Below are 21959 nucleotides of genomic sequence, written 5' to 3'. Positions count from 1 at the left end.
AAAAGTGCTTATCACAGATTAATCTTTGGTTCTAGATAGAAGAATTCACTTATTGAGGGGAAAAAAAAAATCCAACTCGAGTTTATGAGAAGTCCATTCTAAAACCCAGAAGTATAAATTTCCTCATACAGGAAATGTGTGAGGAGCCAAGCAGAAAAGGGAATGCCCCTTCTAGGGACTTGTGTCCTGCTTTGCAGGGCAGTGCAAACAAGACAAGGAACACACAGGCCAGGGAATGCTTTTCGTGTAACAGATGGGCTGGGGATTCCAACTTTTATTCAGCAGATGAGATGGACTTAGCTACATTTTTAAATTGGTTGTTTTGGTTTTTTTTCCTTTTACTATTCTGATGAAACCTACTACTAATTTTTTAAAACTCCAGATGCAAAACCACTACATTTTTGTGCTCCTTATATTTTTGCAGAAAAGGTGGATCATTTGTTTCAGCCTCAGCTTGTTGGGGGGCAGGGGAAGAATGCACTACTGTGAACATCAGTAAGACATAAATTAACTAAATTACAAGTTGCCAGGACTAGTCACATGAAACGTGTTTTTATTTTTCACAAACTGAGCTGGACTTTGGAAAGAGGAACATGTTTTCACCTTCACAGCAAAACCATTTCTTAAAGCCAAATATTCACATTGCCAACATCTGAAATTATTTAATTACCATCTTCAGTTATGTAATTTTTCCAGGCAGAAATAGTAATTAATGCATAATAGAACAAGCAATGGTACATTTATTACTTCTGTAATCTCATAAGAGTCTCACAATGCTGTATGTGTTGGCCTGTTCACATATTCAGATTTTGGTTATAAAAGGCTGTCTGTGAAACTGTACATTGCTATCTTGTAGCCTGGTTTTTCAGATTGCAAAGAGACAGTTGGGTTTCATGATGCCACATCTGGCCACTGTCTAACTAATCATCCAAGATTTTAATCCTCATTTTCAGGGTACAAGTAGTGCTTTCTCACTAAGCTGCAGTTACCAAGGATGAAAAATGGTTGTATCAGGAAAAAATGAGAGTAAAGAAGTAGAGAAGCAGTATATGAGGAAAAAATAGATGTAAAGAAAAGAATTACTTTTCCTATTTTTTTTTTTAACCCCCAAAAAATGAGGGGAAAAAAAGGCAAACCCTCAAAATGGCAAAGAAACATGCTTTTGGTGCCTGCTTTGCACATGGTATAGATGGTTTTACTTAGAAATACTGGACTAGGATATGAGTTTAGAAGTATCCAAAAGTCACCTTTTTACATAAAGTTTTCATGTGACTCCATTTGAGTTAATAACTTCTAAAATTTTTAGTTTTGCTTGTTTGAGTCAGACAGTTGATACAACTTAAAACCACTCTTGCTGAATTTCTGTAGGTTCTATAGTATGTTTTGGCCTTGAATGATACACTGTTGCTTCCCTGATTCTATTTGTTTTTCTTCATCTATGTTACCATTATTATCTAGACCTTACAAGATCCTGTGAATAAACTAACAGAAAAAGCAGAAAAGGAGGACCTGCAGACTGAGAGCACCAAATCAGTACAAGATCAGCAGAGTCAGTAAGTCACATGGTCCATATATTAAACTAAGTATTTTTGTCTGTAATCTTATTTTTGGTTGCTAAAGTCACCAAACATTTTTAAATTTAAATATAGACACAACTAGTCACACTAGCTAATAGTAAGCTTAATACAAAAATTCCTGAAATTTTATAAATGAAAACTAATACATTTTATGGTGAAATTAAGAGCTTTAAAAAGACACACTAAATCTTTGTGTGGTTTTCATCTTTCCTAGCATTTTCTGAAGTTTTCAGCGTTTGCCTCATTTTTTCTTGAGTGGTAATGGTAAACAGCTACACTTGGGAGAAGATACGTGGGCATTGGGTTTCTCCCTTCAGCAGCATCTCCTTTCACCTGGGAATAGGATATGGATTCCTTGATTGCACTGAGCAGCGATTAGTTTTTGTAATGTATACAGCATCAGTTAGTAATCCAATGAAGCAGTAGGTACTTAGCAAAAAGTACATCTAAGTGAGCTGATGCTATCAGGGCTTGAGTTACCTGTAGCTCTGAGGTGAGAGAGACTTATGAATGAGCTGCCATGAGGAAAGGAGAAGAGGAGAATGAGATGTGATCCCTGCCCTATGGGACCATCAGGATTCGGTTGCGAGGAGATGCAGCACTGATATAATCCTGCTGCCACCTGTTGCTTTGGCTCTCCCTGGTTAAATGAAGCACCCAGCAAAGGATCAGTTGTCATAAAGCAGAGAACAGCTTGAGTGATAATGAGTGGACTTGGCTCGGCTATTTTTGATAGTAGATTTTTAAAGGGTTAAGTTTTCCAGTCCTTTTACTTGTTTAGATTCAGAACCACTGAGCCCAGCCAGTTTATAAATGGGTCAGATTGAGTGCTAGTCAGTTTAAGAAGGACTCAACCAAGTGCCATTTTGCAGGTGAGTCTCCACAGCAGGTCCTTGTATCTGCTGTATCTCATGTGACAGTAATAAAGAATGTCATAAACAACTGTTTTCCTTTATTGTGAATATAAAATTCTAGAAAAACACATGATTTATGCAAGATGTGTGGATTGGCACCTACCAGCGAATGCATCAGATGCCATGTTGTGGTTGCTCTTGTTTTTATTTAGGGATTATCTTTTTCCTTGTTTCTCATAAAACTGAGGGGAAAAAAATATGTTACCATTTTGCTTTCTATAACAAACCATAAATAAACATCTAAGATTCTTGAAGAGTTTCACAAAAAAAAGCTTTTGAAGTCCTTGTGAACTTTCCATTCGCAGTAAGCAATCATTATACCAGGATTTGTCCTCACTCTTATTTTCCTCTGCTCCCCACACGCCTGTCCTCAGGAGCTGGGAAGGGGGGGTGGCTCCTCCTGTGCTGTCACTAGAGGATAGGAGGAATATGCTGGCAAAGTCCTCTTCACCACCACACCAGCCTTGTCATTACTGAATGGCTTTACACAAAATAATAGCACTTAGAAGGTATATATTCTTCATTGAAGAGATTACCTTTGTGTAAGAATTGCATGTAAGCCACAGCTTTATTTTCTCTCAAGAGCTTTTTCATCAATACTGCTGATCTGATTTTCTAGAAATCTGCTGACATGGAACAAAATTCACCTGACTCTTGATTTTAATTAGTTGCTGTTAGAAAGAGAAGTGCAAAGTGGGGTTGGGGGGGTTGTTTTTTGTTTTCTGTTGTTGTTGTTGTTTGTTTCTTTTGAACAGTTATGCCTTCTTCATGATAGCAATTAAAAAAGAGTGAGTCTGGAAAAGCAGAATACACTCTACTTCACATGACAGAGATTTAGTTTGATATAAAATTGATAGTGGTAGGTTTTAATAGTTGGTCTTCAATCTAAATTTGGTTTTCACCATACTTCCAGCAATCAAGCAATAAAAGTTAACAACAGACCAGCATATACAGTAAATACAAGAATTCCTCTGAAATACTGCGTGTTATTGATATGTTTCTGTAATTATTTGACCAAAAAGAGAAAAATGTATTATCAGTCCACAGCCTTAGAATTCTTTTCTCTTTTCTTTTTTTTTCTTATTCTTTGAAATTAAGGTTGATTTCATTAGATGAGGAGAGCCATACCAAGGAATCAAACTATTCAGGTATTTTATTTCATGTTATCACAACTTTCTGAGTGCTGTACTACATGTTTTGTTTTTTTTTACTTTTTGTTTATTTCCTGCATGTTCAGCTTCACCCAGCAAAACCCCACATTATGCATAAAACACAAAAGGCCAGAAAGCTCTTTTTTGACCTAGTATCTTATATATTATATCCTAATGCATTTCATTCAGTCACTCTCCAATAGGTCAAAAAGCTTGTTTTCCAAAGCATCATACTTACATTGGCCATGTCTTCAAGGGAAGGAGCTATAGATTATTGGGTGTCAAGAAAAGTATGCCACTTATCTTGCTAATTTATTCCAGTAATTAAACATGTATTCTATTAAAAACTTGATAAATTCAGTGAAACTTCTGCCCAAAAGCAAGGTAAAGTCACATTCAGCCATTTTCAATGACCTAAGGGGTGTTATTACCCAGTGCCCCTCCCAGGCTCTAATTAGAGGTGCACAGTGAGACAATGGGAGGCATGAGCACAAGTGACAGGAAAGGAACTTCTGATTCCATACTAGGAAAAAAAAATGTTTGCAGTGAGGTTGGTGAAATCCTGGAAAAAGTGTCTAGAAGGGCTGTAGAATCTTCATCCCTAAACATCTTCAAGACTTGTCAGGGAACATCTCTGGAGCCTGCTCTAACTTCAGAGCTGACTGTGCTCTATGAAGGAACCTGGAGAATATGACCCCCAGAGGTCCTTCCAGCCTAAATAATTCCATGACTTATAATAGGTAATTTTCTACTAAATCAATGGCAAATTATTTTAATATCCTCTGTGAAGATATTCAAAAGGTACTACATTAAAATCCTCTCAAGTCTTCATTTCCATAAGCTTGCCATATTCATGTCTTGAAAACATCTCTAGTCCTTGGTTTTTGAAGATTTTGTTTTCATTCCACTTTGCAACATGCCTTTTGCAACATAAAATATGTAACTGAACAAGACATTTCTGATGTTGGTCTCTCCTGTTGTGTTTGTAGAATAAAATCCCATTCCTGTTTCTCTGTCCAAAAGCCATATCTCATTTCACTGCAACATCAGCTTAGACACTCATGTTTGAATTCTTTGTTTATCAAGAATCAGTTCATTTTGGTCACATCTTTCCAGGACTCCTTGTTCCTTTCTGCAGCATGGCTTACATTCCTTGTTCCTAGAGATATAACTTAGGCTTAGTGATACCAAATTCTCTCAGCTTTGACTACAGAAACTGTATAACTGGTCTGAATGACCACTTCTAATTGTGAGCTGTTTGCACATTTTTTTCAAAAGTGACTTTGTGTTTACTTCCAGATGACTGCTAAGGCTATTGAATAGCAATGGATGTAACACTAAACCTTGCAGATCAAAACTAGAAATACTTTTATTTTGCAATTATTTCTCCTAACGACTAGTTTTTGACATATGTTAGTTGTCATGTTCCTAATGCATTCAATATGTTCAATTATAGATATTTTGCAGTGCTGACTTTTTAGCTGGAAGGCTATGTGCAAAATTCAACTTGTTCCAAAACAAAATTTTTTACCAAAGGTCATAGTTTTATCAAAGAATTAAATTAGTTGGGTGGTTTTTGTTTGTTTGTTTTTATTACGTCTGCTTTCCATATAAGCACCTTTTATTGTAGGAGCATTTATTACATTTATATTATTTTGGTGAATCTCATATTGAATATGATTCTGTTAATGTTTTGCCTATGTGTAATGGAGAGCTACCAGCCCACAGTTACCTTCAATTACTTTAGTTATCTTGTTAATTATTGTCATTATTTGATGTTTTTAATAATGACAAAATATTGGGCTTTTTCCAGTGTTTTGAAGTTTTACCCACTTCAGAGTTAATTAGATCAGATATCTCTTTGATGAGATATTTTCATATTCTTGTATACAAAATCTGACTTTTATTTTCTTAGCAGATGTTTTCTGGAATCTCAGTTACTTAGGGGCTGTAAAATATTTCACCATGGTCCATAATATAAATACCTTGTTCTGTCTCTTTCTCTATTGTCCCTGGAGAGAAATGAAGTATTTGAAATGCTTCTGCCTGCTCTGCTAATTCTTTTCATCTCCATACACTACTGGGTCTGTGACATTGCTAAGATTTTTTTTTTTCCCTTTAAGTGCTCTGTGCATTCTAAGCTGATAGAGATGTAGTGCTACCAGTGATAGAACTATTTCATCTTAGTTTTCCTCATCAACTACTACTTCATAACTTGTAATTTCATATAATTTGCTCTGCATTTTCCCTGAATATGCTATGAATTTTTTTAAGATTGGCTCCATCATGTTTACAAGTGAACTAAGGCAGGCCTTCAGCAACAGCTCCACTTTTTTCAGTACATGATTGTGGCTATCCCTATCTCACTTTCATGAACTTCCTTCTGATTTTTTTTTTCTCTGGCGGTCAGTTTAGGGTTCTTTTTTATCCCTTTAGTTTTGTGCTTTGTCCTTTTATGGAAGTATCCTGTATAGTTGCCCATGTGTGTTTATGCCTCTTGTATCTCTATCTATATATCTATATCTATATCATCTGTGTCTATATAGAGTGTAATCAGATGTGATCACGAGTCCCTAAATGACCACCTGATTCTAGGGCTGGTAACACATTTCTGTCATTGTCCCAGCAGAGCACTGTTTGAAACAGCAAGCTGTTCTGTTTCATTTAGTTCTGAACACACTTTGAAATTTCTCTTGAAAAGGCTTGGCATTCAATTTTTATTGCCCTAATTTTTATTCCCAGAATTTTATTTCTGCTTTCCAGCCTCAAGTTTGAGGCCTAGCTGTCTAGAAGCTAGATGTCCTCAACAGTTAAAGGGGAGAGAAAGGCATGGTCAGCAGGTAACTCACTCACCCCTCCTGTTTTGCCACGTATCTGGGATAGGATTCATCACCTAAGGGAGGTGTTGTTCTTTTCACTGAGAGATGGAATCTAGATGATTGTTTTGACTCCACATCCAATCTAAGAAGTTTACTCAGAACTCAAAGTAGTTAGAGTTGGGGTGCAGTGGTGTTTTGGAGAAGATTCCTTTCCCCCATTCCAAGAGTTGCTGTCATGAGGAAGAATATAATGTCAATTAAGACAGGGTAGGGAGCGATGGAGTCCTGGGCACTTTTGAGCTCTCTCCTGGCCTATGTGAGTAGAAGCCTCCTAAAGAAGTGTGTCTGCTTCTGGAGGACACCAGAGATCTCTCTGACTCTTGAAGTTGCCTCAGTTTGGGTGTGCTCCATCTGGAGATGGGCTGGAGTGGCAGGTGGTGATTCAAAGGAATATCTCCCTCTGTTATTACTCAAATTTGCCTCACTTCTTAGAAATGCTTGTATCTGCAGTCTTTCATCCACTGTGCCCACGTTCATGTTAAGCAGGAATACCAACAACCACTGCATGTTGATCTTACAGTGACATTGTTTGTAATCATGATCCTGTGCCAAGTGCAATTTGACATGTTTATGGGTCTTAATTACAGCTGACGATGGCAAGGATGTCATATCCACGTTACAAGGAAATTGTAACCACAAGCAGAACTCAGGTGAAGAGGCTTAAGAAAATTACTTCTAGCTTTGTACATGCTGATTGTCAGTGTACTGCAGATCTCCCTTTGTTGCTTTTCTTTTTTCTTTTTTTTTTCTTTTTTTTTTTGCTTAGGTGCCATAGATGACTTATTAGACCTGCAACCTGAAGAAAATGGTATGAAAATGAAACATTTATGCATGTCTGTTTCATCTGCTTTTCAGTTACAGGCACCAAGTATAAATAGATCTTGATTGTTTTCATAATTTGAGAGGTTGAATGAAATTATTCAGCTGCAGTATTTAGACTGTTAAAGGAAACTCAACTTCATATACAGGCTGAGGCATTGTTACAGATTTTATAACATGAAGTAAAACTTACTGGAAAGAAAATGCATTGTAAGAGGTGAATCTTTACATATTTTTACTATATGACATTGTCCCACTGAAGTAAGTTCTGCCTTACTCTTCCTAGAAACTTCTTTAAACTACATTTCAGAAACTTTTCTTTTTGATGTGTTGGTTGTTGTATCGTGACCCTTGGCAATAGCTCTGGAGCCCTCAACACAAGAAGGACATGGACCTGTTGGAGCGTGTCCAGAGGAGGAGGGCCACAAGGATGATGAGAGGGCTGGAGCACCTCTGCTATGAAGACAGCCTGAGAGAGTTGGGGTTGTTCAGCCTGGAGAGGAGCAGGGTCCAGGGAAGCCCTATAGTGACTTTCCAGTACCTGAGGGGGTCTACAGGAAAGCTGGGGAGGGACTGTTTTCAAGGGTGTGTAGCAATAGGAGGAGGGGTAGTGGTCTTAAACTAGAGCAGGGTAGAGACAGATTGGATGTTAGCAAGAAGTTCTTTACACTGAGGGCTGTGAAATATTAGAACAGGTTACCCAGAGAGGTTGTAGGAGCCCCATCCCTGGAGACTTTCAGGTCAGGCCTGATGGGGCTCTGAGCAACCTGGTCTAGTTAAAGGTGTCCCTGTACACCACAGGAGGGTTGGACTAGATGACCTTTAAAGGTCCCTTACAACTGAATACATTCAGTTCTATGATTTGAATACACTAGTAACTACAGAGCTTTATATTGGAAACATTCATATCATAAACAATTTATTTAGTCCTCTTAAAACCATATAAAAACTGGTCACTTATTTCAGCCAGATACTTAATGAAATCTACTCTGCTGTTCTCATGTATGAGAAAGCAATCTCTCATTCCAGGCTCTCCTCCTATCCTTATGCTTTTATTAAATTGGTGGCAGCTCAAGGGGCTGTGCTGATTTTTTCCCCAGTGTTACTGGTTTACCATGTAATATATGAAAGATCTAGCTAAAACTTTTATATTGAGTTTTCCTATGCAGTAAGAGTATTGCATATAATTTCTAATTCGGTTTTTACTCATGTATCTTGGAAGTGAGTAAAAAAAAAAAACCTTCAACAAAACTGTTGCAACTCAGAAAGCAAGTTAACCAAAGGGAAAAAAATCCGTTTGTGCAGTTTAGTCAGTCAGACTGAGAGGTATTTAAGGTATTGTCTTAATGGTAGGTAAGGAAGGACAGGCTTTGCAAACACCTTGACTTTGGATTTGCCACGGGCAGTGTCTTGCAGTGGGGAAATTACCTGTGTGTGGAATCACCCATGAAAGAAACACAAAAAGTTCCTCAGCTGCCTGGGCAGAAGCAGCCCTATTCTGTGGGTAGATAAGGGAGTGATCACTTCTTTTCTGTGGTTAATAAAAAAGGTCAGTACATGTCTGACCATTTTTCTTCTGGTTTTCCCTGTCTCCGTTCCATTCCTTCTTAGACCTTCTGAGCAGGGATACAGATAATGCATACAAATATTGGTTATACAAGTTTAACTATGTCAGTTGGAAGACTTTTCTTTAGTCAGATTGTTAAATCACTATGAAAGTTGTTGTGGAACATCTCTATCACATCTCTATCAGATAAGGATGGTTATGTTAATATTACAGTACCAGCCATTTACCCCAATTTTAGCTAGCTTGAGACCAATGAATGTTGTATTATTTCAAGTGCAACAATATAGGGAGAGGAATGCTTTTGTGTGTGTTTCAGAAGGAAGTCTTTATCCTGTGTTTCCAATCATGTAGCATTAGAAATTATTTTAGTTTCTTTGCGTATTTTTTTTAATAATATATTTTCAAAGGAAAACGAGCATTGCTAGAGGCTTGCTCAGACAGCTACCAGACTAGTTTTTGAGTCTTTTATTGGGAATTCTAGGGGTTTTTTTAGTGGACATTTATAATATTGGGGGCAGAATGTAAAGACAAAAAAAAAAAAAAAAAAAAAAGAATTTTGACTGTGAAAATGAGCAGTGAAAAGAAAGAAATGGGATAAGAAGCAGTAGGATGTTTTCCAGTGAGGTGAGAAGGTCCAAATCATTCTAGTAATGTAGCACAAATACCACATGGGTATCAATAATACCTCAATATCTCAGTCAGCAGGTCTGGTTTCCTATTGTAAAGGAGTAGAACTAAGGACTGCCCTGTCCTCCTTTGCCCTGATGTGTTGTCCCCAAGAAGAACAGAAAAACTGCTATAATGAGAAATGTGTCACTCCTCGGAAGTCTGCTGGTCCTATGCAGCACAGCAAGAGCTAACTGCTCCCCAGATGTAAAGATATGTGTTGTACCATTCTGCCCCAGTAAAAATGGGGCTACAGCAGTGGGATACCCAGATAAAGCAGAGTTTTGCTCTGAGCTGTCTCGCTGCAAAGCTTTTCTTCCATTAGAGTAAATGTCATTTGTGGTTAGTCTCAGCAAAGCTGTTATTAATGATGCTCTCTTTGCATCTCCCCCTGCAATCCTGCCAAATTAATGAAGGAGCCTCCTGAAGTCAGCTTTGAGATGGTGATGACCCATAGAGATCAGAATTCTTCCCTGCCTTTGCAAGAGCAGCTGTTTTTCCCCTCTGGGTGAATTTACCTCTCACCTGCTGAACAGATAGAGACTTGGGGGAGTTGTAGGAGCTTGGACAACCTTTACATTCTTTGCTGTTTACCTGTAGTTAGGAAAGCATGAAAATTCATGAGAACAAATTGTTTTCTGTGGCATTTCAGTTACAGTCTAGTGGGAACATCAGGAGAATCAATGTTTCTAATTTTGGGGCCCTGTCAGGGAGTACAAAGGTGTAGAGAACATGAACTAGAAGGGATCTGAATCTCAGAGCTGACTTCAGTAATGGATAAAATCCTTCTGTTACATGTCTGTCTGGGTTTTAAGATGTAGGTTAGTGTGCTTGACTCATCAGCCTCTTTTAAAACAGTTTTGCACTTTTTTTCTCCTGTGACTCAACTGCAGCTGTTTCATTATGAATTTTTACAGCTATTAAAAAGGAATTCTTCTGAGAAGGCCATCGTATTTCAATAAAATGGCCTATTGCAACCTATTTGCTACTATCAGCCTTTTATCCCAATGCAAAAGGGCTAAAAGCATCTTTTCAAGTTGTATGCAACTCACAGAGCTCAGGTGATCTTTCTGAACTGTGGAAAACAGGTTTGCTTCTGTGCCTTTCCACAAGTTTGAAATAAACATAATTAAGATAAACTGATCTGGGTTCCAGTAACATAATATTACCAATGTTGTTAACTACCATTTTTGTCCTCTGCAAACTCCCAGAGTGGATTCATCCTTCTGGATGTTTCCAAGTAAAATCACACTTGGGGTTCTGTGACAGTTCTTTCACTCTGCCAGTGTTTTGTAAGCTAGAGGAAAGGATTACAGTCCTAGTTGCAAGCTTTATGCATTTCATGTAACTGTGTAACATTACTAAATTAGTAAGTTTTTTAGGGGTAAGGGCTCCAAATGATCTAAGAGCTTCTTCAGTTGTAGTTCTGGTGCTAGAAAATCTCTCACTGAGGGAAGGGAAGTGGCCTCAGTTCTTTCCCAGAAGCCGAAGAGAGACGGGGGGAAAGTTGCTGCAGCACTGGACAGAAGAGAAATCTCACTCTGTGTAGAGTAACCTGTTCTCTTGGGGAAGTAATTTAGGCATTGGTCTGAAGGTCATAAAGGTCATTTTAAGTGTGCTCTTACACAGTTCTGAATAATCAACTCTTATTTCTTTTCAATTTGTACCAATCTGACTTTTTTTGTCAATTTTATGTGATACTTCAAAAAGCAACATGAAGGTAGTATTCTGCAATGTTTTAATATTAGACTCTAATGATTTTGGTGTTTAGTAGATTGTTAAACATACTTATTGTTTATAATGGGAAATGAGTCTTCACAGTGTAAACTTATTTGAAACAATGACGAAATTAATTGTTGCATAATCTACAAGTCCAGATATCCAAGAGAATTTGGTCTAAAAGAGAAAACAACAAATATTCATGCAGAATATTCCATCTTTCTTAAATACAAAACCTGTACTGGATGTTTTATAAAGGTTCCCTCTTTCTTTGTCTAAAAAATTACTTATCTTGACAGCTTCAAAGGATCAGTTTGTGAGGTCCTTGGAGTCAGAACCTGGTGATAAGGATGACATGGTATTACTGAATGAGATCCTCAATGCTTCCTCTCTGGACGAGGGGGAATTCAGCAAAGAGTGGACAGCTGTTTTTGGACAGGTTGCACTTACTGATCTCACCATGAACTCTTCTGCTGGAGAACTAGAGAGCACTTCATCTTCTGTGGCACCAGCACCATCAGGCTACTTGCCCTCACAGCTGTTAGACCAAAACATGAATGACTTACACTCGTCTTTACATGGTGAGAGCTCATCCTGTTCTGTTAGCATTTTGGGGTTGGTTTGAGGCTCTAGAGTATGGCTTTTTCTGCTCTGTAGAAGTGTGGTGACAGCTTATGTTGTGCCATAGCTGCAGAAGCCCTGAAGTTCAAGCAGAGTGTGGCCTGGAGAAAAGCATGTGAGTAGCTTATTTGTTTTTCTAGCCCTGCTCATTCAGTGATTGTGAATTCAGTACCCTAAAACCTAAAGTCTGCATCACTGTTGTAAATGTTTTCATTGAGCTTCCTGAAATGTTCTGAAAGCCTCTGAGGTATTTTTTTTTCTGCTACAGAAAATCTGTTTGAGTGGGCTTTGCTGTTTAAATCACAACTTCTGTCTGTGTTAAGGAGCCAAAGAATCAAAAATTATTGCTGTGTTTTATGTGGGAATACTATTTTTAGACAAAGTGAAAATCAATCACAATAATTCATTTTATGTTTTTTCTAAAGTGTTCCATACTGTTGGATTTAGGGTTATGCGTAAGGTAAATGGGTTGTCTCATCCTAGCAACCATACAGGTGAACTCCTTTTGCAGGCTGGTGATCTACTGATGCAACTCTTTCTCTCCCCTTTCTTCTATTAATTTCATTTCCTTGAGTTTTCCAAGCTGCTTCTGTGGGAAGGGAAGAACTAGGGCAGAGATTTTCAGGGAAGGGAAGGGAGCAACATCCATCCCCTTCATCCTCCCCATAGTCCAGCTAGATTTCTCCAAGGCTAGATGGAGGAGGTGTGTCTTTGTGGTCTCTGTCCCAAGTTCTTTAAATCTCTTTTGGGGAAGACTGATGTAGGAAAGAGCAGCAGACTGATTCCATCCTACTACATCCAAGATTCCAAGACTACTTCTTGGAACCCATGCAACAATCATAAATGATGTAAAATTACCTGTGGTATTTTGGCAAGGCAAATTTACTTTATAATTAATGCTGTACCACCTCTATCCTTAAAGTAAGATATTTGGGTTCACTGACTTAAACATGTAGGTGGAAACTAGGGGAGTGACCTTTGCATTGATGCACAGTTTTTGATGTATATTTATGATGAGATACATGCATATGTGAATATGATTGTTAAAGTGAAGAGGGACTAGAGAAGCTTAGGATCTGACCTCATAAAATATGAGCTAAAAAAAATCATGAGGCTTACTCATTTCATTGTCAAATTAAATAGTTTGTGACCAGAAGTGGACATGATATCTATTAAAAGAAAAAAGGAACCATGAGAATCATCTAATAAAAAAGACATACACAGATTTTAAGCAAATAAATTAAAATACCAGCATATTACTATGGGATTTATTTTTTTCCCAGCACTTTTTACATGTTTTTGAATGTAAATGTGTTTTTGAAGGAAAAAAAGTTCTTGGAGGTGTCAGTGACAAACAGGGCTGAGAATCCTTTCTGAGGCTGTTACCACTCTCACTTGCAGAGGACACAGGCAGTGGCTGCACTGTTAGCACTTCAAAATCAGAACTCAGGGATGCTGCATTCAAAGAACATTAGGAATAGAAAATTCATTCCAGTCAATATAGTATCATCAAATATTTTTTACTAAGAGAAAGAATAAGTAAATATTGGAAGAATAAAATATGTATCAAATGGATTTCCAAGGTTCTGGCAGAGGATCATGGTAATTGATCTACTGGCTTTTGAAAAATCAAGGATAATCTGCTAAATAATTGTATCTGAGAACAAGCATGTTCCCAGCTGTAAAATGCCCCATAAAATGCATTAATTAACTAACTTTCATAGACTATTTTTCTTTTAAAGTTTTTTTTTATTATTATTTTTTAACAGAGGGTGAAATTCCATTTTATGTCTTTTGAAATCTCAGTTTTAATATTAAACTGCTTTTAATTTCTCTTCACACCGCTTCTTTCATAATTTCACCTTATCAATAAATTTGGGAACAGATACTTTTTTTTTTTTTAAAACAAAATACAAACTACAGTGTAAATATATTTTAATATACAAATTGTAAATACTAGAATATATGAATTATGAATATTTTTACTGAGGACTAGGGATGTATTTTTTTCCCCTAGCTGGTAGGATTGTTTAATAGTTACTCAGTGTGAGGTGCTACACTGGAGCCTCAATGTTGCATACTTCCTGTGTGAATTTGGCCTTAAGACCATAAAGATTCTTAAAACTCACATGCTTAACTTTAAGCACATTAACTTTTCTATTAACTTCAGTGGGATTACTTACTTATTTTACGTTAAGCATGCTCATAAATCTTTGGTGCTTTGTTTTCTCTCTGCCTCAGATCTTAATCTGTAAAACAGGCACAATGTTATGCAGGTTATAAACTGTTACGGTCAGGAATTCCCAGCTCAGAGTTTTCTCTGGCTGTATTTATGGACAGGATCTAGCACAGTTGGACTCTGAATTGCTATGGGACTGCCAGGTGCTTGTTTGAAAGATATATAAACTTGTGTGCATATATATATATATATATATGTGTGTGTGTATATAAAATGTGTTTGTGTATGCATATGTATATATTATTATATGTATATTATATACATATAATATATGTATATTATATTAAGACTGTATAAAGCATAGTCCCAGAAATCTTCTAGTTTCTGTCAGATTCAGCATTGCTGTTTAGTTTCCTTTGCACTTTTTCAGAGAGCATTGGCTTTCTCTCTGATGATGCTTATGGCCTCACTTACTTATACCACTAAGGGCTCCTTTTTATCTTCCCTACATGTGCATAGACTCTAGTTGGTAAGAAACTGTGCAACTCACCATTTCTATTTCTAAATTTAATTGTGGTACCATTTGTGAAGATGCTGGCTGAAAAGTAAGCTGTTTGGTTTCCTTGCTGCTTCAACAATAATCATTTGTCTAGTCAGGTAGTGAAGCCATCCAGTGAACAGGCAGACCAGAACAGACTTAGGACTAACAACCACTTTTAAATTGATAGGAAAAAGTTTGGTTTTGATAGATGGAGTTGTTCTCTGTAGCTCACTGTGAGTCAACACTACAAACAATTTTATGAATGTATTTATTAAAAACTCGGTGTCAGTCTTTCCCAATATCTTCAGAAGCTGATAAGTTCATCATAAAAGCATCACGTTTTTGGATGAAAATTTTTGTTGTTGTCAGGTCCTTTCTGTTTTCTAAGTGGCAGTTGTGCTCCCCATGTTTCACTGAAAACAGAACCAGGCCACAGCATCTCTTGTGGGCATGCTACTTATTGAGCCTCAGCCTGGGGACTCCAAAGGAGAATTCCAAAGGAGTTAATTGGTGTTTCACTCTGTGGTCTCTCAGTCACATCTGTGTAAATGAACATCAGGGAGGTCTCAGGGAGCCAACTCCTGATCTCACTGAAGTGACTGGAACCTGCACAGAAAGTTTCTGGGCAGCACTCCCAATCATTTCCATGAAATTAGGATTTGTGCCTGTTCGCTTAAGCCACTTAACTTATCCATTGCCATCCATCAATATATTAAAACACTTTCTTGCAGTCCATCTCCAAACGAATGAAAGCATTACAGTTTTTTTTAGTTGTGTGTAATGTCCTCTGCCAGTCTTCTCATTGTAGCAGAAGCAGAGAAAACACCTGGAAAAGTGCATCATTCTGAAGTGTTAATGCCATGCTTTTTATTAACTGTGATACAAATTTGCTTATTTGAATGATTAAACTCTAATATCTCATTATCAGGGGGCACAGGCTGACCCATAAGCTTTTCTCACCTTTGCCTAGAACAAATTCATGTGAGCCCTCTGCAGCCAGATTTTGAAGAAGTTTATGGTTTGTTTCTTTAGAGATACAGAGGATGTTTGTGGCTTTAAATTTCCTTCCTAATTCATGTGATTTTATAGAAGCATTCTTCTTGCTTGCTTTTAATAACACAGCTTGGGCTCCAGACCTTTTATAGTCAAGGTAAGATCAGAAAGTGATGAGAATAATCTATCAGAGAGAAGAAGGGTTTAGGTGACTTACATGGCTCTTACAGTGACTGTCAGGACACTGCATACCAGTATCTGATAGGGTCTCAAAAGAGGAGAAGGTAAGGGGAGGAAGGACAAAGAGAGTAGAGCAGGATGTGAGAGCATGAACTTTTTTTAAAAAGTGACCAAATAAGGGAATTTGAGTTCTGTGCACAGATGAATATCCTGTTTGAGATACAGCAGAATTACATATCCATCCATCTCAGTGATGTGATATATTTGGTCACGCCACAATGAAAGGAGATAATGCTGAAATGAGATATTAGACCTTCAGTCCTCTGTGGTGAAGCATGAGAATTTAAATATCTTAAGCCAGGGAGGGACAAAAATCCTCCATTTTTTGCCAGTATGTTTCCATGGAACACCACCCCTAGTATGTTTTGCCAGCCCAGCTGGCCTCATTAACTGTATTTATTATTACTATTTTGTGGCTATGGAATATACATGTAAGAATGAAAAATTCTGAATAACCAGCTTTATTTTTCCCTGCATAGTTACTGCTGAGAAGATCCTTTCAAATTAATATTAAAAAAAAAAAAAAAAAAAAGAAAATACTCCATGAAAACTTAATTTTATATTAACTGAAAGCAGTGAATCCTGAATTTAATTCTTCAAAGATTTTTGCAAGAAACTAATTTTTTCAAAATTAACTTAAAAATTCTAGGGTCCCTAAATATGTTTTTTCTGGAACAGCTGATGAAATGAAAGTCTTGGAAACCATAAAAGGAAAGAAAGCTGGAAAATATGTTTAGCATGTGTGATATTTTTGCCCAAATGTAAGTTATGTTCTTTTCCCTACAGCTGGGCTTTGACTTGATTGCTCTACTGGCCATTCTGTGAACAAGTATTAGCTGTGACAGGATAAAAGAAATAAGAAAAGAAGTTTTTTTTAGCCAGGTGAAAGGTTTGAAAAGGGTACAGTTGCCTGAATCTGGAGATGATGAAACTGATCCATGGATACCCTCTTCTCAAGGATGTTGCTTGTCTGCATTTGACTTTTGATTTGTTGTGTCTGAGTAAATATATGAATGGCCATAACCATACACATAATATACTGCTTCCTTCTCTTGAGTGAGCGTTGTGCTGCCAGAGAGTGGGATGTTGGAGTTAAGAAATGAATTCTTCACATTAATGCTGCTGTATTATTGAATTTTAGGATGGGCAGCTAACAGTGTGAGCCCTCCATCTATACCACAGCCTGCACAGAAACCAAACAGCCTGAATGTGAATGTTAACAAGACCCCTGTGAAAGGTGATACAGCCATCTATTTTATCAGTTACTTTGCATTTCCTTTTTAGCTATGTCTCTTGTATCTGTCCAGTCTACTCAGTTACTCTTGTCATAATAAAACCTTTTTCTGTTGTATTTACATGTCAAGAGTCATGTGCTCACTAATGAATTACTCTCTTTCAGCACTGATTATGTGCATGCTATTTGTGAGCATGTTTATGTTTTCCATAGGTTTCAGTGCTAGTAGTATGCCAAAAGAGTAATTACTATATAATGAGGCAGCTGAAACCAGAGTTTCTTTTGCTGCTTTAATTTTGAGTCACACTAAATAGCATCTGCATGCACTTTGTCTAAGCTAAACAGTGTTTAGAAGCCCTAGGAGAACACCGTGGCTAAAATACAGGCTACTGATAAGGCAGAAGAGCCCTAATTGCAAGTTTCATTGATTAACATGCATCATATCAGTAATCATCTGCCTGAAAATTAGTTTCTTGCAACTGAGCCAAGAGTGCATAGGCTTGCCACCTACTGAGATTAGGGTCTTCCAGAAAAGTGAACCAGAAATAGGTTGAATCCTTATTGGTGGGTTTTAGCCTGTTCTGTGTATACATACTCAAACAGAAGTTATGTCAAAGCTGTTCAGTACTGAAGAAAGGAGCAATATGTATTTCATTGCCTGCCTCACAGGATTAAAAGACTGACATGTTTCAGCCCAGCAGAAAAAGAGGGTTAAGATGTTTTGATGGAAATGGGTATGATGCCACAGCTGCAGTACCTTCACCTGAAAAAGGAATAGCCTTCAGCTACTTTAAAAACTGCTTATGAAAGTGGCAGATACTCTGGCCTTGCAGACATCAAGATGAAAGTTATTATACCACGCAGAGCCTAGTTTGCCCATAAATTCCTTTTTTCACAAAGAATGCTTTCATGCAACCTTTTCCTCTGAGTGGAAGAGCCCATTTTATTAAGCATAGGGTCACAAAAAACAAAGCAAGTGGTGGTGTAATTTCTTCATAGCAGCTGAAGTCACCTTCTCTTTAAGATGAGCAACTGCCCTTTTGAAATACGAGCAGGTAGGAAACATTTGTGACATCTGCATGTCAATGTAGACACATAGAAGTAGTCCAGCTGCTCCTTAAGCTCTCAGTTTTTATGTACATCAAAAAATATGCCCTAGTAGTAGAACCTGCATTTGGGACTGGTTATCAAATGTACCTTGCATCTCTTTAGCCAACACCTTCCCATTATTCATTCCAAATGACTTCGTGTGGTCATATGCAAGGGGGAACAGAACAGTCACATGAACTGGACTGAGGCAAAGGTTTTTAGTCCTGTAGGAGAAGTTGAAAGTAAAATTTGCCTTTGCTTTCCTTTTATGTTTCTCCAGGCACACAGGCACACACACAAGTCAAGTACCTTCCATGAAACAATGAGGCCAGGATTGTTTCTATTTTTAATTAAAGTGTTTAATTAAAGTTTTTCTGTACTTATCATGGCAGGAGCCATGTCAAATACACAGGCAGGCAGATGTAAAACATTAATCCTTATGAAAGTTCCATACTCTTTTAAAGTTAGTGTTTTAAAATGCCATCACTTACTCCGATTTTCTTGTCAGAATTGCCCTTAGTAATAAATCAAACAATAGCATGGCATTTGTTTGACCCCAGTCAAACATTCAGTCAGTTTTGTTTTAAAATAGCTGACAAGTCTGTACTTATTCTTTTTTTTTTTTTTTTTCCAGAACCTATGAAGAATCCTAAAGACCTGACTGCCTGGTTCAGTCTCTTTGCTGACCTTGACCCATTGTCCAATCCTGATGCTGTTGGGAAAACTGATAAAGAACATGAATTGCTTAATGCATGAGTCAGCTGCGTGTGGTAACTCAAACTCTTCCATTCATCAACACTATTTTGGGGTTTTAAAAAAAGGGTTAAATTAAAATTAGTATGCTGTTGTGAAACTATAAAGTATGTGCCATGATAATAAAACTAAAGGGAATTAATCCCCTTTTATATAGGTAGAGTTATTTGCTCTTGTTTTGTATAAAGAGTTCGCATTTATTTTCTATGTGGATTTACAAAAATGAGGTTAAAAATTAGGGCAGATTTCTTGCCACAGTAGATTATCTGCTGAAACACTCTTTGCCTGAGGTGATGTGGCACTAAGACTGGGGTGAAATACAAATTGCAAACCTATTTTTTTAATATGTTTCTTGAGTAAATTAAAAAAAGAAATCATGTAACTGAGGAGGCTGCATGAATCAAACATCTATATATAATATATATATTACTGCTATGTTAAGATATCAGCTAAATTTCTTTTGTTAGTAATCACAGTGAAAAACCTGTGCTGGAGCTAATTATTGAAGAAATACATTAGGGTATTTGCAGCCATGGAAATTGTGCCCTTTCTGATTTAAGTTATTAGACAAACCACTACATAAACAGAAGTCATGCCCAGCAGGCTGCTTTTCTGAGGTTTTTCTCCATCTCACCAACACAATTTGCACCTGTTTGCAGAAGTTTCTTGCAACTGATGCATTACCATGCCTTTAAAACATTCATATTTCTGTTTGGAGTCTTCTTCATCCAGTTTATTTCTGAAGCATGTGTTATTTTGAGCCTGTTGTGACATTAACTCTTTAATAAAATGATTTTGACAAAAAAAGACCTTGTATTCCCACCGGAATGCTGGTGTGCTTTAAACTGGTACATGACAAGCATCTGGAGATAAAACACATGACCAGTTTTTAGGCCATACCTGGTAATTCACACTGTTTCTGCATAGTAATCCCATAGCCAGTAAGACAATTTAAACTCCCTCAGGGTCCCTCTCCTTACAGGATGTCAAGAGCCATGTAACATCACAAGTTCTGTGAACTGTATGGGGCCTGCTTTGCAATTTATTATATTTGGCCCTTTTTAATTCCCTTATTTCCCTTTTATGTTGGCAAAGCCTCTCACTCCAAGTTAGCTATATACTCAAGTTAGCTGATCCTTGCTTCATGGTCTATTAAGATAACTAATTATCTGCACTGGGAAGCTGGAAATAACTATATGAATAAAGAAGTGCAGTGAATTGATCTGCTTCTTCTCAAATGCAGCAGAACATCATTTTATGGCAACACTGAGCAGCATTAATGTGCTAAAAACTACTTGCTGTCAGTGCATGGGGGGATGGATAGGACTAAGCTAGCATGGCTAAATCTTCAGTAAGTTTCAAACAACTCTGTTCAAAACTGTAGTGTTCAAAATCCCCCCATAGCCTGGAAGCATCAAGGTACTTCAAGCTTTGCCAGAGAAGTTCATTGGATGTTTAGCAGTTTATTTTCATGTATAACAGGAAAGAATGGTCTGAGCTTCTCTGGACTTCTGGGCAGTACCCAGTCCACCAGGTCCTCGGTACTGAGGCTGATAGCTAAGACATAGAAGCCAATGTGTATGCTAGACTGTTTCTAAAGAGAAAACTTGGTTCCCTCCACAGTCTTTTCTGCTGTTTGATACTGGCAGCTCCTTGCTCAGTAAGCTGTCTTTTCTGAGATGTGTAACTGGACGGAGCATCAGGGAAGAGCCTGAACTCCTGACTTTGGGCTGACAGTCTCTGGCAGTAAAGAAGACAAACATGAAGTGGATTAACTGGGAAATACCCTAAGGTTTATGCTGGGGTGCACTTAGACTTATGAGTGCTGCTTTGCACTCACAGCACAGGATGTTTGCCTGAAATCCTCTTCATCTCAGACTGTAATTATCTGCAATGCCAAAAATGTTAGGAGCTCAAGGGATAGACAGGCTGCTTGCAGCCCAGCTTGGTTACCACTGAAATCATTAAACGGATTCTTGCAACTTAAAGCAAGTCTGTGGTTGCTAAACTTGCTTTGGATTAAGTTTGCCTTCAGAATTGCTAAAAAAGTTGTGTACAATATGCCTCACATTTTTTAGTAGCTGAAGCAGTTAGTCTAAAGGCAAAGATGATGCTGTATTGACTTCAGAACAGCTAACTAATTGTTCTTTTAAGTCTCAGAAACATGTTTGTGTTTGGTTTTTAGGTCACAGATTCTAGATTTCCAGGATTTAAAAAAAAAAAAAATACAAAACCAACTCCTGAATTGATTGGAACAATTAAGGGCATTGCACAAACTCATGTAAAGGTGTTCTGAATTCTTACCATGTTTTTAGGTAGAAAACCATCTGAATGATCATTCTTTTACATAGAACAAACTGTGGCAGAAGGGTTCCCCCCACATACACACCTTCCTAAGCTGCACTACCAGTGAATTCATATTAAACACATTTATTCTAATATGTAATTTTTGAAATTAATATTATCTTTGAATTCTTAGACCATAGCCTATGCAATTTTCCACACTTTCTTTTTTTTTTTTTTTAAAAAAAAAGGTGTATTTAAAATATAATTAATTTTGCTTAAAGAAAAGCAATTGAAATCCCTATGTACAATTGATTGTTATCATGAGCATTTGTTGAAGCTGAAAACCAGAGCAAGAAAGCTAACATCCTGCAAATAGGCATTTTTAAGGCAAAAATATTAACTACAGAGTTACAAATAATACTTCCCTACTACTAATGAAGTGCATGGCATGGGCTTCTCAGCAGCCTGGGCTGTGGAGTAACCCCAGCACCATTCTGAGAAAATTTTCTGTGATACACTCACAGGTTCAGCAGTAGTTGGGACAACAGGGTAGTTCATCACTCTGGTAAAATTACAGATTGATTGTTCCACATGCATAACGCTCATCTTGATTTAATATGCTTCATTCCAGTTCCATATTCTGGTTTAGTAGTGGATTGTTTTAAAATAAAAACAGCTGGAGAACCCCTGTGGCAGATGAAAACAGTGGTAATTGATTAACTGTCTTTATT

General features: G+C 37.4%; 1 protein-coding gene across 10 annotated transcripts in view; it reads left to right on the top strand.

The window, feature by feature from the left end:
* Positions 1-19749, top strand: part of ICA1 (islet cell autoantigen 1) — a 64840-nt gene extending 45091 nt beyond the window's left edge. For 5 of the 10 annotated variants that reach the window (XM_071735307.1, XM_071735317.1, XM_071735316.1 and 2 more), the window contains 7 exons: positions 1459-1553; positions 3590-3639; positions 7109-7171; positions 7288-7329; positions 11592-11873; positions 17008-17103; positions 18824-19749. In XM_071735307.1, coding sequence (XP_071591408.1) covers positions 1459-1553; positions 3590-3639; positions 7109-7171; positions 7288-7329; positions 11592-11873; positions 17008-17103; positions 18824-18945 — 750 coding nt within the window. In that variant the 3' untranslated portion in view covers positions 18946-19749. The remainder of the gene's footprint in view (positions 1-1458; positions 1554-3589; positions 3640-7108; positions 7172-7287; positions 7330-11591; positions 11874-17007; positions 17104-18823) is intronic. The other 5 variants (XM_071735310.1, XM_071735313.1, XM_071735312.1 and 2 more) reach the window with 5 other exon arrangements.
* Positions 19750-21959: the final 2210 nt, after the last annotated feature.

The sequence above is a fragment of the Heliangelus exortis genome, chromosome 2, assembly GCF_036169615.1.
Source record: "Heliangelus exortis chromosome 2, bHelExo1.hap1, whole genome shotgun sequence".
NCBI classification, from domain to species: domain Eukaryota; kingdom Metazoa; phylum Chordata; class Aves; order Apodiformes; family Trochilidae; genus Heliangelus; species Heliangelus exortis.
This window is presented reverse-complemented; position numbering and strand designations above follow the sequence as displayed.